General features: G+C 41.2%; 3 protein-coding genes and 1 pseudogene across 3 annotated transcripts in view; 1 reads left to right on the top strand and 3 right to left on the bottom strand.

Moving 5' to 3' along the window:
* Positions 1-1569, top strand: part of napsa (napsin A aspartic peptidase) — an 8070-nt gene extending 6501 nt beyond the window's left edge. The window contains exon 9 of the mRNA XM_046844430.1: positions 1433-1569. The gene's annotated coding sequence lies outside the window, so the exon portion shown is untranslated. The remainder of the gene's footprint in view (positions 1-1432) is intronic.
* A 6489-nt stretch (positions 1570-8058) lies between these two features.
* Positions 8059-11286, bottom strand: mief1 (mitochondrial elongation factor 1). Its single transcript, XM_046844432.1, has 4 exons — positions 11140-11286; positions 10855-11035; positions 10430-10698; positions 8059-9647 (listed from the first exon to the last, which is right to left on the bottom strand). Exons 1-4 carry the CDS (start codon positions 11284-11286, stop codon positions 8829-8831), a joined length of 1416 nt encoding a protein of 471 aa, XP_046700388.1. The 3' UTR covers positions 8059-8828.
* A 175-nt stretch (positions 11287-11461) lies between these two features.
* LOC124382242 (MIEF1 upstream open reading frame protein-like) lies at positions 11462-12811 on the bottom strand. The gene is made up of 2 exons (XM_046844433.1): positions 12708-12811; positions 11462-11708 (listed from the first exon to the last, which is right to left on the bottom strand). The coding sequence occupies exon 2, from the start codon at positions 11672-11674 to the stop codon at positions 11462-11464; it is 213 nt and encodes a 70-aa protein (XP_046700389.1). The 5' UTR covers positions 11675-11708; positions 12708-12811.
* A 2178-nt stretch (positions 12812-14989) lies between these two features.
* On the bottom strand, positions 14990-17381 carry LOC124381846 (annotated as a pseudogene).
* Between the last annotated feature and the right edge of the window lie 455 nt (positions 17382-17836).

Below are 17836 nucleotides of genomic sequence, written 5' to 3'. Positions count from 1 at the left end.
TTTGAGTTATGTTTGATGTTTGATGATGTGAGTGATGTTTGAGTTATGTTTGATGCCTGAGTGATGTTTGAGTTATGTTTGAGTTATGCTTGATGTTTGAGTGATGTTTGAGTTGATGTTTGATGTTTGATGTTTGATGTTTGAGTGATGTTTGAGTGATGTTTGAGTTATGTTTGATGTTTGATGATGTGAGTGATGTTTGAGTGATGTTTGAGTTATGTGATGTTTGAGTGATGTTTGATGTTTGATGTTTGAGTGATGTTTGATGTTTGAGTGATGTTTGAGTGACGTTTGAGTGATGTTTGAGTTTGAGTGATGTTTGAGTGATGTTTGAGTGATGTTTGAGTGATGCCTGATGATGTTTGAGTGATGTTTGAGTTATGTTTGATGTGAGTGATGTTTCCTGTTTGATGATGTTTGAGTGATGTTTGAGTTATGTTTGATGTTTGAGTGTTGTTTGAGTGATGCCTGATGACGCCTGAGTGATGTGATGTTTGAGTGATGTTTGAGTGATGTTTGAGTGATGTTTGAGTGATGTTTGAGTGATGTTTGAGTTTGAGTGATGTTTGAGTGATGTTTGAGTGATGTTTGAGTTATGTTTCCTGTTTGAGTGATGTTTGAGTGATGTTTGAGTTATGTTTCCTGTTTGAGTGATGTTTAAGTGATGTTTGAGTGATGTTTGAGTTATGTTTGATGTTTGAGTGATGTTTGAGTGATGTTTGAGTGATGTTTGAGTGATGTTTGAGTGATGTTTGAGTGATGTGTGATGTTTGAGTGATGTTTGAGTGATGTTTGAGTGATGTTTGAGTTTGAGTGATGTGATGTTTGAGTGATGTTTGAGTTTGAGTGATGTTTGAGTGATCTTTGAGTTATGTTTGATGTTTGAGTGATGTGAGGAAATTTAGGAAAGTGAATTCTAGTGATCGAATGTTACCTCAGGTACAGGCGTGGCCTCGTTGCTATGGAGACAAAGTGCAGAATGTTGCATTGAACAATATTCTGATTTCCCTCCCCCCATTCCCTGTCTCTTTCTCTCTTTCCTTCCTTCCCCATTCCTTCTTTCTCTTTTCCTCCCTCTCTATTCTCCCATCTCTATACCTCTCCCTGTGTACCCCTTTCTCTGCCTCTATCTTTTCCTCTCCTTCTCTATCTATCCATATTCTCTATCTTTTCCTCTCATCCCTCCCTCTATCTCTCCTTCTCCCACTCTATTCCTTTCTCTCTTCTCCTTTTCTCTCCTCTCTATCATCTACCTCTCTCCTTCCTCTATTTATTTCTCCTCTAACACTCTCCATCTACTCATTTCTCTCTCTAGCACTCCCTATTTTCCTCTGTCCATTTTTATCTATCTCCCTCCATCTCTAATGTTTGCTTTCTTTCTCTCTCTCTCTCTCTCTCTCTCTCTCTCTCTCTCTCTCTCTCTCTTGTTTAGAACACACTGTTTGGTGTGACTATGTGTCTGTCTGGTTTCATGGCCATGGACATTCCGCCCCCTGCTGGTCCTCTCTGGATCCTGGGTGATGTGTTTATCGGGCGTTTTTACACTGTTTTTAACCGAGACAGTGACCAGGTGGGATTCGCTCCGGCCAAGTAAGTGCAGGAGAAACCTGGAGGCAGCTCAGAATCACCGTATGACTTGTGAGACCAACCTGCTGTTCCACACTCTCACGTCCCAGCAGCTCTGTAACCCTGAAGACTGGAGAACCAAGGAACTCTCTCAGCTGAGTTTTATATATATATATATATATATATATATATATATATATATATATATATATATATATATATATATATATATATATATATATGTGTGTGTGTGCGTGTAATTGATGTGCTGTAAAAGATCCAGCAGAGGGCAGTATTGTGTGTGTGAAAGACAACCTGCAACATGACTAAAGAGTTTTGATCTGTTTATAGTTTCATTTAATGGCGTGTGCAAACGCTTCCTGAACTCCTGCATTTATACTGAAACTATGCAAAAATCATGTGTGTGTGTGTGTGTGTGTGTGTGTGTGAAAACTATTGAGTTACAGAAGAATATTTTTGGATTAATCTGAGCTCGTGAGATTCTCAGCTGCTTGTCCTGTACACATTGTGAAGCCTCAGCAGTTTTTATTCGGATGTTTTTAGTTTGGTTGTTGCTCTGAGACTCTCCTTCTGTACTGCGTTCGCTCAAATAAAGAAATACAGACGTTTAGCTTTTGATTGATTTGTGATGCCACATGAGCTCTTTAGACCTTCTGATCTCCTCTTACTGCTGTTCCTCTGGAAAGATTTCACTGTATCAGCAAAACACAATTCATTTATATCATTTCAGTAGTGGTGAAAAAACTCCACCCATACACATCTGCATCTTATTAAACCCCACCCATACACATCTGCATCTTATTAAACCCCACCCATACACATCTGCATCTTATTAAACCCCACCCATACACATCTGCATCTTATTAAACCCCACCCATACAGACCTGCATCTTATTAAACCCCACCCATACACATCTGCATCTTATTAAACCCCACCCATACACACCTGCATCTTATTAAACCCCACCCATACACACCTGCATCTTATTAAACCCCACCCATACAGACCTGCATTTTATTAAACCCCACCCATACATCTACATCTTATTAAACCCCACCCATACACACCTGCATCTTATTAAACCCCACCCATACATCTACATCTTATTAAACCCCACCCATACACACCTGCATCTTATTAAACACCACCCATACACAGCCTACTCTCATTAAACCCCACCCATACCAGAGGTGGGAAGTATCGGAGTACAAATACTTTGTTACTGTACTTCAGTAGATTTTTTCTGGTATCAGTTTTTTACTCCACTATTTATTTTCCAGACAACTTTTAACTTTTACTCATTACATTTTTACACAAATATCTGTACTTTTTACTTCTTACATTTTCAAACCCGGCTTGTTACTTTAGTTTTAATTCATTGATTTGGTAAAATATCAAATTTTTATTTTCACTGCGTGCCGATTTCAGCCGAACAACTGATTTCCTGTTACTGCGTGTCTTTTTCACTCCGCTGGTGTATAAAGTCCTGACCCTCACTCACCACAGATGTAGACTAGTTTATGGAGATAAGAATCAGCAGGCAGAAGCAGTAAGAAGTTTGGGGTTAATGTGGATGAGACAGAGGGAGTCAGTGATGAGAACATGACTGAGAACAGACACATTCCTGATCATCATCATCTTTTCTCTGCTTGTGTTCTATATGTGGATCTTCAGCCTGGACACATTCATTAGGTAACATTTTAATTTTTTTTGTATTTATATATATATTTGACTGTCAAAATTCAAATTATTTTAAACGGCACGAAATTTTTTCCTTTCTTTACTTAGATATAAAATAAATAAATAAACTCCAGATCTAAAAAATATTTTTAATCAGTGAACTTTTGTTTTATTTCTGCACCAAGTCTCAAATCAAACACCAAATCCGCCATGTTTTACACAATTTACCCTCTGGGGGGCGTTTTGTGGGTTTTTCCCTCATAATGGCGACACAAACTTAAATTACTGTCTTTATTGATCGTACAGATAAAAACAATACATCATTCAAATCTGTAAAATGTCTATAATTTTATATATATAAGCTTCCTGACTTGACTTGAAGAGGTGCAGTTTCTCCGGTATCACCTCATTAACTGTCCGTGTGGAAACATAGCAAAGGCTCTTAATGATGTCCACACGTCTCTGCACTGATATAGCCTTTATATTTAATCACTGTACATATGCTTACATACATATCACATGCTGTAAATATGATACATGTTTAACACCTCCAAGCTGCCAGTTTTGGGCACCTGAGCAAGCACTTAACTCACTACTGCTCATTTAGTAAATGAGATCATTAAGAGTCGCTCGGGAGAAACTCTTCCAACAGGAAGTGGCTATATCTCGCTATCTTTGTCTCTCTATTTTCTCTATCTAATTGTCTCTGTGTCTCTTTTAGTAAATGTCTCTGTCTCACTGTATATGTCTCTCTTGCTGTCTCTCTATTTGTTTCTCACTCTTTCTAAAGCTGTGTCTGTGTCTCTTTGTCTTTGTCTCTGTCTTTCCTGCTTATTTACATGTCTAACAAAGTTTTGAGTTTTGAAGTAATGCCATTAGCGATCTATGATGAAAGACTTTCCTGGTTGGATTCTTACCTCTAGTTTCATATTGAACATTATAAGAAGTTTTTAAAAACAGAACAATAAAAGGTCATTAAAATTGGTTGCTGGTAAATCATGGTATATCAGTGGTGCAGGTGTTGGAGATGTGGTTCTTGTACCTGAGTCACTTCTCATAGACTTGGAGTTACTGAGAGAATGTACCGGAAGGAGAAGTTTTGACCCTCTACCATCATGATCTAAGAGAAAGCAGCGGTCTCTTAACTATAGAAAAACCAAGAGTCCAATAAGCAAAGCCTTGTTTGTCACCCCTCTGGTAGTGTAGTGGTTTAGTGATGCAGCCTCTGCTATCTGACTCACCCGGTTCAATTCCTACCCCTTAGCTATCCTTTAAATTGTTTAAAAAGTTTTATAAAAGAACCAAAAAAGGTCCTAAAAATCAGGTTCTTGCAGGAGTTCCTGTGGCTCAATTGGAAGAGCTTTACCTCTGGGTTGAGAGGTTGCTGGTTCAAACCCCAGCCAGGACTCAAAGTTAAGAGTGTGGAAGGTTCCAGTGACCATAGTGAGGAAGGTGTCAGAAATGGCTGCGTGGAAGGTCGGATGTGGACGGTTTCAGAGGGCGTATCCTGAACCAGGGGGGCAATATTCAGGCGTCTGCCCCCCTGGCATCTGAGAAGCTGAAAACAGGGGGTTATGAAGCAAAAACATCCAAAAAAGTTTCAACATAGGCTCCTGGCCCAAAAAAAAAAAATTTTACCTCCTCCCCAACATGCAAAACTTTCACCCTTATCTATTTATTTATTTATTTTCTGAGGCTGTAACCCAGCAGGCCTTCACAGCCTTAATTCAGTCACCCACTCCATTGCTCACCACACACTAATTTCCACACAACTTACCCAGTGTGGGGACAAGCCAGATTTGAACCAGCAACCTCTGAGCTCAGAGGCAAGGCTTTTACCACAAAGCCATCAAGTCCCACAACTCACCTTCTTTTTTTTGGGGGTTTATCCTTCGTTTCATGCTTCAAAGCAAGAAATTCAGACCAGAAAGAAACACAGAAAGCAGGATTCAAACCCTGAACCCCACCTACAGCAAAATACCAGTCTTAACCCACTGACCCATCTGGAAGGACAGGCTATGACAATTGTTAGAGCAGGTCTATCTTTTTTTTTCAAACCATCAACACAAGAATATAATGCTAAAGACAGACTTAGGAAGCAAATCCATATCGTGACTAGCAGGGACAAAGTAGGATTTGAATCCTGATTCATGCCATTAGCGAGGCACCAGCATTAACCCACTGAACCATCAGGAAGGACAAGCTGGGAAGCTTGTTTAGAGCAGGTCTATCTTACTTTTCAACCCATTAAAAACAAAAATATATCGCTAAAGAAAAATGTAGGAAGTGAATCCTGATCGTGACTGGCAGACAGAAAGCAGGATTCGAACCCTGAACCCCACCAAAAGCACAACACCTGATTTAACCCACTGGACCATTAGGGAAGACAGGCTGGGAAATTTGTTTAGAGCAGGTCTATCTACCTTTAAACCATCAACGCAAGCATATAAAGCTAAAGAAAGATTTAGGAAGCAGGAACATAACCGACATCGCAACTAGCAGGAAGAAAGCAGGATTCAAACCCTGATCCTCACCATCAGTGAGGCACCATCCTTAACCCACTGAACCATGGAAGAGATCAGACTGGGAACCATGTTTAGATGAGGCACAAGCCTTAAACCACTGAGCGACCGCTGCTGAAAAGCATGTGTGCTTTTTGGAGGGTTCATACTTTGTTTCATGCCAGCGCAGTAAGAAAGAAGGCATGTAGGACTGGCTTTGAAACCTTATCACCAGCATGGACTATATTAAGGACCATGTTCAGGCACAAGCCTTAACCCACTGAGCTACCACAGAAGTGCTTTTTTTGGTGGAGTTATCTTTTATTAAAGACCAGGAAATCAAGAAATTAATCCAACACAGAAAGTACAGAATTGAAATGTTTTCAGAGTGGGGGCCCTGACACTAGCCCACTAGGCTATCACATCCATCCATCCATCCATCCATCCATCCATCCATCTATCCATCTATCTATCTATCTATCTATCTATCTATCTATCTATCTATCTATCTATCTATCTATCTATCTATCTATCTATCTATCTATCTATCTATCTATCTATCTTTACTTAAGTACATGTCTGAGCCAAAACTTCTTTACTTTCACTTGAGTAAAAAAGTATAATCAGTACTTCAACTTTTACCCGAGTATTTTAAAACGAGTATCTGTACTTCTACTTAAGTAATAGATGTGTGTACTTTTGCCTCCTCTGACCCATGTACATCTACATCTTATTAAACCCCACCCATACATCTACATCTTATTAAACCCCACCCATACACATCTACATCTTATTAAACCCCACCCATACACATCTACATCTTATTAAACCCCACCCATGCACATCTACATCTTATTAAACCCCACCCATACACATCTACATCTTATTAAACCCCACCCATACAGACCTGCATCTTATTAAACCCCACCCATACACCTGCATCTTATTAAACCCCACCCATACACATCTACATCTTATTAAACCCCACCCATACACATCTACATCTTATTAAACCCCACCCATACACACCTGCATCTTATTAAACCCCACCCATACACACCTGCATCTTATTAAACCCCACCCATACACATCTACATCTTATTAAACCCCACCCATACACATCTACATCTTATTAAACCCATACACATCTACATCTTATTAAATCCCACCCATACACATCTACATCTTATTAAACCCCACCCATACAGACCTGCATCTTATTAAACCCCACCCATACACATCTACATCTTATTAAACCCCACCCATACACATGCATCTTATTAAACCCCACCCATACACCTGCATCTTATTAAACCCCACCCATACACACCTGCATCTTATTAAACCCCACCCATACACATCTGAATCTTATTAAACCCCACCCATACACACCTGCATTGTATTAAACCCCACCCATACACATCTACATCTTATTAAACCCCACCCATACACATCTACATCCTAATAAACACCACCCATACACACCTGCATCTTATTAAACCCCACCCATACACATCTACATCTTATTAAACCCCACCCATACACATCTACATCTTATTAAACCCCACCCATACACATCTACATCCTAATAAACACCACCCATACACACCTGCATCTTATTAAACCCCACCAATACACATCTACATCTTATTAAACCCCACCCATACACATCTACATCTTATTAAACCCCACCCATACACATCTACATCCTAATAAACACCACCCATACACACCTGCATCTTATTAAACCCCACCAATACACATCTACATCTTATTAAACCCCACCCATACACATCTACATCTTATTAAACCCCACCCATACACATCTACATCCTAATAAACACCACCCATACACACCTGCATCTTATTAAACCCCACCAATACACATCTACATCTTATTAAACCCCACCCATACATCTGAATCTTATTAAACCCCACCCATACACACCTGCATCTTATTAAACCCCACCCATACACAGCTGCATTGTATTAAACCCCACCCATACACATCTACATCTTATTAAACCCCACCCATACACACCTGCATCTTATTAAACCCCACCCATACACACCTGCATTGTATTAAACCCCACCCATACACATCTGAATCTTATTAAACCCCACCCATACACACCTGCATCTTATTAACCCCCACACACACAGCCGCATCACATTAAGCTCCTCCCACAAACATCTGCATCTAATTTAGCCCCCCCACATACATCTGTTTATAGCTGCACCCTGTCGCTCCCACAGAAAAAAAATCGTGTAACAAATAACGCAGACGGATGGATTCACACTCGCACTTTATTACATCACAACACACATTACATCATGGAGCATCACCATCATCACCACCATCCTCCTTCTTATCATCCATAAATAATTCATTTCTCTTTCATATCAAACATTTTCAAAACACTGATTGATTGATTGGCGAAGATCGATTGTGTTGTGTTGCCTTTGAAAACGACCCTCACTACAAAAATAACAAAAAAAACCGTGTGGGCACACGGTAACAGCTACTGCGCCTTTTTCATTAGTACCTGAACAGCATGATCTCGCAGCTACGTGTCTCTCAGCCACGTCAAACGTTTGCTTGTGTCTCCGTGGCGGTTATTTCTTCTCTCGCTCCGGCTTACGTTTCAGAGACGCTTCAAGTGTGTGTCTAGTCTGGATGTATAAATGGACAAATGGAGATGGTGTTGCTGTCAGGGTTCCTACACCACCCGTTACTAATCCAGACCTTGAAAAGACCTTCCATCTCTTATTCATCAAATCACATGGAAGGGTTTTGATCTCGCGCATAAACTTACATTAGCGCTAACGTTCAACATGCTAACACACATAAAAACACACTTTTGCCGTTTTATGAACAGTACAGCAGATAAGTGCTGGAGGTGACCTGATGACGTGAACACTGATGAAGCATAGCAGCAGATTCATTACACACACACACACAATTCTACTCATTGGTACATGAGCTAGTTTGGTATCAGTGTTCCCTGTGTAATGTGTGTGTGTGTGTGTGTGTGTGTGTGTGTGTGTGTGTGTGTGTGTTACACAGTTCTGAGCAGACTCTCGGGGTCTGATAGTGAGCAGTAGAGTGTGTACCCCAGTTCGTCGACCTCTCGCGCTGTGAGCTCACACAGCAGGTTGACCTTGTAGTCAAGGGCGCAGGGAAGCCTCTCGGCCTCCAGGTGTCCCACTAGAGCACGGATGAGCTGTGTGAAACGCTCGGCCAGCGCCCCCCGGCTCCAGTCGTGCTCGCTCTCGCTCAGCAGCAGCACGGCGTTGGCCAGGTGACTGGCGTTCAGGAGCGTCAGCGCAGGGTTCAGTTTGCACACGGCCTTGGCGATTTTCAGGCAGACGCAGCGGCAGCCGTCGTCGTCTCGGTCCAGAGCGAGCAGCCTGGTCGTTTCCGACGACCAAAAACTCTGCCTCCAGAGGTTATCTCGCTCTCTGTGCGGCTTAGCGACCAGAGACACCGTGTCCTCCGAGACGAGCAGAGGCAGGAAGTCGACGTGAAGCCATCGATCAGAGTCGTACTGCACCTCCAGAGCGAGCGTGATCGCCCCCGTGAGCGACGGTACGGCGGGACGGACCACGTAACCCAGCACGCTGCCGATCGCCGGCCAGTTCATGCAGCCCGTCACCAGCTTCTCGAACACCTCCAGCACGCTCTTCGGCGAGAGGTAACCGCCGATCAGGCAGCGGTCCCAGTAACTCGAGCCGCGAGGGAAATACTCCAGGTTCTCCCGACGGACAAGCCAGAACCCGGGAACGTTCATGATGGTCTCCTCACCAGGGATGAATGACCACAGGCTCTTCTCCAGGATCAAAGGAACCATCAGCTGAGCATGGTCTGCTGACACCACCTACAGAAACACGCAGTATTATCAGGGGGCTGAGCACCTCATAGTTATTCTACCTTTTCTTAGCATTCCTCAGCTTCTTCTGAATTCAGTGTCTATAGCAGCCAGAGAACAGTTTAGTAAAAACTGGATTTTGACACCATCATTGAAAAACACACACAGGCCAATTGTAAACGATGTTCTAGCGCCACCATCGGGTCAGGTTAGGGCTGGGCGATATGGCCTAAAAAAAAATCCCTGATTTTTTCACAAAAAATCCGATTTGTGATTTAAATCGATTTTTTCCCCCCTGCTGAAAATCCATCTGCGTATAACAAAAAAAAAAAAACTCAATTACTTTATTAAATAAAGTTTATTTACCCTTCTGGGTAAATAAACCATAATGCACTACTGCGAACATTAAAGAGAAAACCGATTTTTATTAAAACAGATCGATGTAAACTACACATTCGAGTTAATCGATAAAATCGATTTATCGCCCAACCCTAGGTCAAGTTTGAACCTACAGTCATAACTGTAAAGCAGCGCATTAAATAACGCCAATGTTCACTCTTTCGATATTCAGCCTTCAAAGTTTTTGAAGTTTTTAGTTCTCCAAATGGTTTGCTTCAACAGAAAATCATCTCTGGCGGTATCCCAGCAACGGCTTTGTCAAAATGACCTAGCTGCTATCTTGAGGACCATGATCTGCATCTATACATCATACAGTATTTAGTGATGGTGCCACCTATTGGTCAAAGGTCACAATAACTTTATGATGATGATGATGATTGAAGAGCGCTGACCTGTAGGTCGTGGTAGAGGCTGCCGCTGAGGTACATGTCTCGGAGCGGCATGTCTGGCACTTTGGTGTGGATGAAGGCTCGGAGTTCTGCACAGATGTCGAGGGCGGCGTGTCGAGCTGCCTGCTGCTCCTCGGCGGAGATGTTCACACGCTCGTTATAAAACGCCCACAGGTGCTCCTGCAGGGACAGACGCATCCGGCCCCGCTGCAGCGCCGCTTTACTACTGCTCCTGCTGCCCCCAGGACGTCCTGCTGTCCTCCTGGGAAAGTCTGAAAACACACACACACACACACACACACACACACACACACACACACACAGAGAGTGCAGGCTCAAGGATACGTTTCCATCCCAAAATTCCTAATGAAAGCAGGGAGAGGTTCTCTGGAAGACAGCGAATGTGATACGCATCATCAGAACGTTACCCTGCTGAAGCGAGCTGGAGGACGTGGGGAGCGTCTGCAGCGACCGACTGACGTTCTGCTTCATGTCGTGATTCAACGTCCGTGGTGATGACCCCAGCCAGCTCGGCTCCTCCCAGCTCCTCTTTCCTGATTGGTTGCTTTTTGTGGGGCTGGACGGAGCGCTGAGGGCTCGGTCGTACATCTGAGGCAAACAACACACAGGAAGAGCATAAAGAACTTGTGAAACAGGTAGCTGGAGAACATAAAGACACACACACACACACACACACACACACACTCTCTTACTCTCTTGACAGCGAGTGTAGCGATCCCCAGCATGGCGGCTCCTCCGACCCCGAGCACCAGTTTGGCATTGGACAGCATGAAGTCGATGGCTGAGCCGAGGCCATTGTCCTCTTTCTTTCCTTTCCGATCTCCGTTCACTCCCGCCATCCTTCACCAAAGTGAGACAGAAGATCTGGTCAGTCTGACTAACATCAATCACCGGGGCAAAGGTTAGTGCACCCTAGTTTTCCCAGTCCCTAATTCCGAGCTGGAAATACACACGCTCTACTTCTATAGTATGTCCGTTTTGTTGTTACCTGTTGCTTGTTAATGTTGCTTCGGTCTAGACGAGTCCTCCCAGACGGCTGTTGAGGAAGAACTGTCCCCGTTTCAGTGCCTCCTCCTTCTCTTGAGGCTCGCTGAGCGACTGGCAGCGGCGGAACTCGTGGGCGATGCTGCGGCGGTAGTAGTTGCGGTCGGTGTACTGCAGGTGGCGCCCTGCACGGAGCAGTGCTCGGTACAGCTCCAGCACGGCGCCCCGGGACCAGCCGCCCATCAGGGAGATCTCTCAAAGACCCACACACACACACCTACAGGACATGGACAAGAGGACAAACCACATCCATAATATTACTCCATGTGCATAAAATGCTTAACAGCTGTTTGGGCAACTTTTCCTCATGGTGTCCAGCTTTTCTTGAAAATTCATCTGGTAAATAAGTCGACCAAATTGATTTCTTCTCCTCGGTCAGTCATTGCGGAATGGAAAAAAAGAAAAATTAAATCCATACCAATATATTTGAGTTTGTGCATTTCGTTACAGATGCGGTTTGTGAATTTTGATCCAATCAGAAGACCTGCAGATGTTACCGTACGCCTGCTAGACGACCCCTGTGTCGCCAACTCGCAATCTGATTGGTTAAAGAAGCTAATTTATATTCATGTATTTGAAGCTGCCTCAGATTTGTTTGATCCCCGGCAACATGTGATGTGACGACTCAAATATGACTGGACAGAAACTCTAATGTATTACATTTTGATGGACAAAAAAAGATAAATAGAGACAACAAAATGGACAACAACGCAAGTGACCTGAAAACAAAAAACATGAAACTGAAGCCCCGCCCACTTTACAATCACGCAACGTCACGCTTCACAGTAAAGCGACTTCCTCCTGTGTGTGTGTGTGCAGGTTTCCTGAATGGGGTTTCAATAAAACCCGGAGATATTTCTACAACCCACTTCCTCACAATGTATCAATAATAAACTCTTCATAAATCATCACTTAAACACTTCATCAGCTCGTAGTTTCATTTCTGTTTTAAACACAAACAACATGTAACACGAACCACAAGAAAATCCACATTTCCTTTAATGAAAAGTCAATAAACGTATTAAAAATTTGACTTTTATTTATTTAAAACAAAAACACCACAGATGTGAAGTGAGACAGTTACAGCTAGGCGGCTAACAGCTAACACCTCACCCGGTGACCTTTAATAACTAAACACCGGAAACTGAATCCTCACAGATATGACACGCAAATATAACAACAATAATATATTTATAAATCAAACACAAACACGTACCTTTAAAGAAGTTTATAAAAACCTTCCGTCCTTTATTTCAAAGCTCAAATCTCACTTCAGCACCGGAACCGGAACCGGAACACCGCCACCACGTGACCAGCACCTTTTTTTTTAACTTCCGGTAGTCCAAAGGTTCCTCTCGCTTTTTCTTTTTCCTTTTCGATATATTTGCATACATTTATATTTAGTCTATAATTAAACTAAACACTTCGAAAAAGTAAAATCAGTAATATGGTGTATTTTTCTATTACATCATCAACAAAATGTTTATGCAAATGAACCTTTTGGCGCCGAACGGCTTCATTTGCATATGATTTGCATATGAAATAGATTTGTTTTAATATATGTAAATAAAACACCTCACATATTTATGATATAAAACACCTGATACACAGGGTTTAAAAAAATCATAAAGACAGAAATAATTCACAATTTTATATTAAAGTATTTGCTTAAATATGCTTAATAAAATTCACAATTCACAAATGATTATAGATTTACCAGATTTAACTCAAAAAAAAAAACTAGAATTGATAGAATAAATGTTTCAAAAAGTTATTAAGCTAGTTCAAAACTAAATATCTTTTGGAATTGGACATATAGCTTTATATAAACATGGATATGTACAATGATTTCAACAAAGTCAAACACAGAGATGTGGAATTGTTTAAAAACCAAATCAGAAATGATCTAAACCAAAAAATGCAAATCACTTCACCAAAAAAGCATGAATTCTGTAATTAATATCAACAATCTGCTACAATGTATTTTAAGACTTTTACTGAACAGTGAACCTCTACAATGATGAAACTGTAATGATGGACATTCAGTATCACCCAGATGAGGATGGGTTCTTTATTGTGTCTGGTCCCTCTCAAGTTTTCTTCCTCATACCATCTCATGTGTCGTCTCAATAGGTATAAACTCATAGTCACTACACTTATACATTCATACTTCATAAACTCTTTACTTCTGTAAAGCTGCTTTGAGACAATGTTGACTGTGAATTAAATTGAATTGAAAACAGTATCTGCGAACATAAACAAAATCACAGCATATACTGATGGCATTATGGTTATTAATATAAATGCGAGAACAATCAGATATAGAAACTTTGAGAAGAACTTGTATAAATAAATTTAATAATTATTTGGGCTTGTTATATGTAATGTAAATGATAAAATATTGAAAACCTGATGCATGATTATTAACCAGTGGCAGAACCACGCTGAGGCTGTATTTAAACAGATACATAAAATAAAAAAGCAAGAGGACCACAGAGACACTTGAATCTACTTGATTAGAAAGACTGCAGAAGCAGATCAGATCATATTAGGGTTAGATGTTTCATTTTTTACATTCACATGGTGAGACTGTGTGAAACTGTGTGAGACTTTGCACTTTATGTAGCTTTATGTTGTGTGTTGTAGCTCTATGTTGTTTAGTGTAGTAACAGGGTCCTGGAGGAACGTTGTCTCATTTTTTTGTGTACTTTTGTGTACCACTGTGTATAGTAGAAATGACAATAAAACCCTCTTGACTTGACTTGACTTGAGATGAAATATATGATGACCTGAAGATGGCGCTGTCTTACAACATTGATGCTTTTAAAGCCCATTCGTTTTTTCGTAAATGCTTTCATTCAAAGGGGCCAGGAATCAAACAAGGTCTGTGTCAGTTGTACCCCCGCTCTCATCTTTATATATATATATGGCAAGGCAGTCCAAATCAATCTTCACCACGGACCCTAGTGTGGGCACCTTGAGTTTTTTCTTCACCATAAAGTGATTTATAATACTTCAGAAAACATGTACCTACAAACCAATACATACACCAATTTCACTGTTTCCATCCATATAAAGGCAAGTAACTGACATTTCAGACGGGATAAGATTGTTGACCTTGAAGTTTCATGATGGAGTCTCAGTATTAGACCTGCTAACTGTCTGTCAAGCTCAACCTGATTTATAGCTTCTGAGAACCAGCTGTTTGAGTGTAACCCCACCCCACAGGTTCAAGCCACAGCACTACCAAGCTACCAATGTTGAGCTCTTAAGCAATGCACTTAACCCCACCTGCTCTAGGGGTGCTGTACCATGGCTGACCACACTCTGACCACAGCTTCCTCACAAGCTGGGATATGTAAAAACCTTTTAGAAATGTGTAACGGTATAAATAAAGGTATACCTTATGTAATAAATAACTTGTTTATAAAGAAAAAACAACACCTCATGCTGGATTATCTGTAATATGTGAACTGATTACACTGAAACACACAAACACACATCCCAATCACCTTTAATGAAGAGCAGTGGAGAGTTTACAGGAAGCTGCAGAAAAGATCCAATGAGGAAATAATCATTTAAAATCAGATTCTTGTGTAAAAGTGAAGCTGCTTTTTATCTAAATGTATTTTATACTAATTTCTAATTCAGCATGCAGGATCACATCTGTTATCACTTTTACTGATTATATAAATCACAGATATTAATAATGCAGGAAGGAAACATTATCAGCTTTTATTTCTCTAAACAAGCTTTTGTAGATAATGATACAAAGAAATTGTGATTATTCAGCAATAGTCTCCTGCTTCTTCCTCTGTGAATCCACTTTTAACAGCTGCTTGAATGCTCTTTATCTCTTCTGGATCAGCAGCAGGGAGGATGGCGAGCAACTCTTTGTCGATCTTCTCCAGTCTTGCTTCACTCTTCCTTTCAAACTCCTCCTTGTTCTTGAGGACAAGTTGTAAGATGTCTCTGAGCTTCATCACAGGAGTTCTGTAACTGTTCAAGCTCAGAAAGAAACTCTGGTTTTTCCTTGTCCATGGCCATCAGTTTTCCCAGAGAGCTGACACGATCCATGAGGTACTTGGTGGACACCTCAGTGTAGGTAGTAGAGATCATGTTGACGAGGCTGGAGATGTTTGTGGCTTGAAAGGCTTGATTGTAGAGCAGATCTTTGGAGAAGAGCTTTGCGTTGTAGGAAAGTGTTTGTGTCTTCTCAGATGTGGTGACAAAATCTTTAAGGGTTCTGGTCAGGGTGGTTTTCACAATGTTGGACACCATCTGAAAGAAGCGGACCATCTTCTCCCACTGCTCCTTCACCCTCCCCATGGCATCCATACCTTTGACCAGCATTTTTATGGTGGTGTTGAAGTCGATCTCTTTGATCTCACAGTTTCTCATGGTGATCAGGATGTCAGTCAGCTCCTTCTGGTTCTTCTCCATGGTCTCTACACTCTTCTCATAGATCTCTCTGGTCTTGTCAGTTGAGCGCGGTTCTGCTCTATGCGGAACCTGGCGTTCTCTGATGCCCTTTGTGAAGCACTCTTCTTCTCAGAGTTACTTTCTTCTTTAAACATCATTGGTGGTTTGGGAGCCAGAGGAGGAGTCTTTGTAACATCTTTACTTCTGCTGTCGAAACTGCGAGATGATTCAGTCAGTTTCTGGATTCTTTCAATCAGCTGCTTTTCTTTGGCTTCTTCACATTTCCCCTCTGGTGCAGACTTTGCTAGTTCTGCACAGATTTCATTCCCTCATCACATAGGTTTTGAGCCTCATCCTTTACATTGCACTTTGGGCTTTTTTCTAAACTCTGCTTGATTCTTTTGAACTGTTTTGCCTGGAAATCTGTTTTTGTAGCTTTATTCTTTTGATCATACAAATCTTTCCAGTTAATCACCTGGTCCTTAACAAACCTTTGAATGTTCTCTGTGCACTTCAGGATTTCTGCAGACTTGCAGTAGATATTTATTACATCAAAAACATCAGCAGTGGAATCTTGACCTTTTATTTCAGGTGTCTTACCAGAAACAGCTGTTGGATATGTAATGGACTGGCTCATAAATGCAGTTATGCCATTAAGTACACCAGTGACACTCTCAGTCACTCCTGCAACAAAATCCATACCTATCATATCCCATCCACTGGGTAATGAATCCATTGCATTGTTGTAATTTTCATGTGCTTCCTTAAGTTGCTCTTCCATGGTTTTCATTGCTTTCTCTGAGCGTTTAGCAGCTTCTTCTGCTGACTGTTTCCTCAGCTTTGCCTCTTCCAGTTTCTTCTTGATAGCCTCCAGCTCCTCTCCATAAAAGCACTGAGCATTTACACATGCTTCCAGCAGTTCTTGGATAATATTGATAACATCAGTGAACCGATTTTCTGTTGAATTTGCCAACTCAAGACAGTCATCTGCAATGACACGAATGTTCTCCAGCTGGTCAGGAAGGTGAGCTTTGACAACCTCATCATTGTCTTGGAAAAGGATCTTCACAGCAGTCTTCATGTAATCTGGAACTGCCATGGTGTGGAGTCTAATCTGATCCATGTTCTTATGGGCCTCATTGAAAGCCCACCAGCCGGAGTTACACACCTGCATGAGGCAGGCTCGAAATGAGTCGGGGTATTTAATGTACTGGTAGCCATTTTTAGGTGGATTCTTGTTGATGGAGAAATCATCTTTGGAGGAGATGAAGACCAGCTCTCCCAGGATGGCTATGGAGAGTGGAGCAGGAGTCAGATACTCCTCCCAGTTGGCATACGGCTGCATCACAAGCTTGGTTTGGTTTCTCATCTCCTCTGCTGTGGTGAGGCTTTGATTTTTTTGCAATTTGAGAATCCATGGCTTTATTTTTCTTACTAAAATGAACAGAGAAAAGTAATTTATTAACATAATCAAATATACAATAATTTACACAACATGTTTTGATGATTTTTTATAATTAAAATTTTTCCCCATATAAACAAATTCCTTTGATGATGTGCTCCATCATGGAACTGCTTATTGAAGTGAACTGAAACATTTGACATAAATTATACTTCATGAGTTTAGCAGAAATGTATTCATGTTGGTCTTTGTGTTTTCTCTTTGTTGTTTGCCTGGTGTAGAAATACAATTTTCACAAGGTAGTCACAGCCTTATACAAAACAGACATTACACAAATGCATTCAGCAGCATTTACACTTACAAACCAAGTTAACTAATACATGTGCACTTCATCCAAAAGTGTGCACCCTGTCCATCACACACATTCACATAAACTTTTATGAATACAATTTTAGTGAATTTATAGGCCTTAATTCTCTCTTTTTTGCATTTTCTGCACTTTTAGTTGCAATCCTGAAAAT

This window comes from Silurus meridionalis, chromosome 29 (assembly GCF_014805685.1).
Source record: "Silurus meridionalis isolate SWU-2019-XX chromosome 29, ASM1480568v1, whole genome shotgun sequence".
NCBI classification, from domain to species: Eukaryota; Metazoa; Chordata; class Actinopteri; order Siluriformes; family Siluridae; genus Silurus; species Silurus meridionalis.
The sequence above is the reverse complement of the archived record's forward strand: the minus strand, read 5'-3'. Positions and strand labels throughout refer to the sequence as shown.

Coding starts and splice junctions, on each gene's coding strand:
- mief1 (XM_046844432.1), bottom strand. CDS start 11,286: ATGGCGGGAGTGAACGGAGATCGGAAAGGAAAGAAAGAGGACAATGGC. Junction 11,036..11,139: donor CTACACTCGCTGTCAAGAGA/GTAAGAGAGTGT, acceptor TGTTTGCCTCAG/ATGTACGACCGAGCCCTCAG. Junction 10,699..10,854: donor CTCCAGCTCGCTTCAGCAGG/GTAACGTTCTGA, acceptor GTGTGTTTTCAG/ACTTTCCCAGGAGGACAGCA.
- LOC124382242 (XM_046844433.1), bottom strand. CDS start 11,674: ATGGGCGGCTGGTCCCGGGGCGCCGTGCTGGAGCTGTACCGAGCACTG.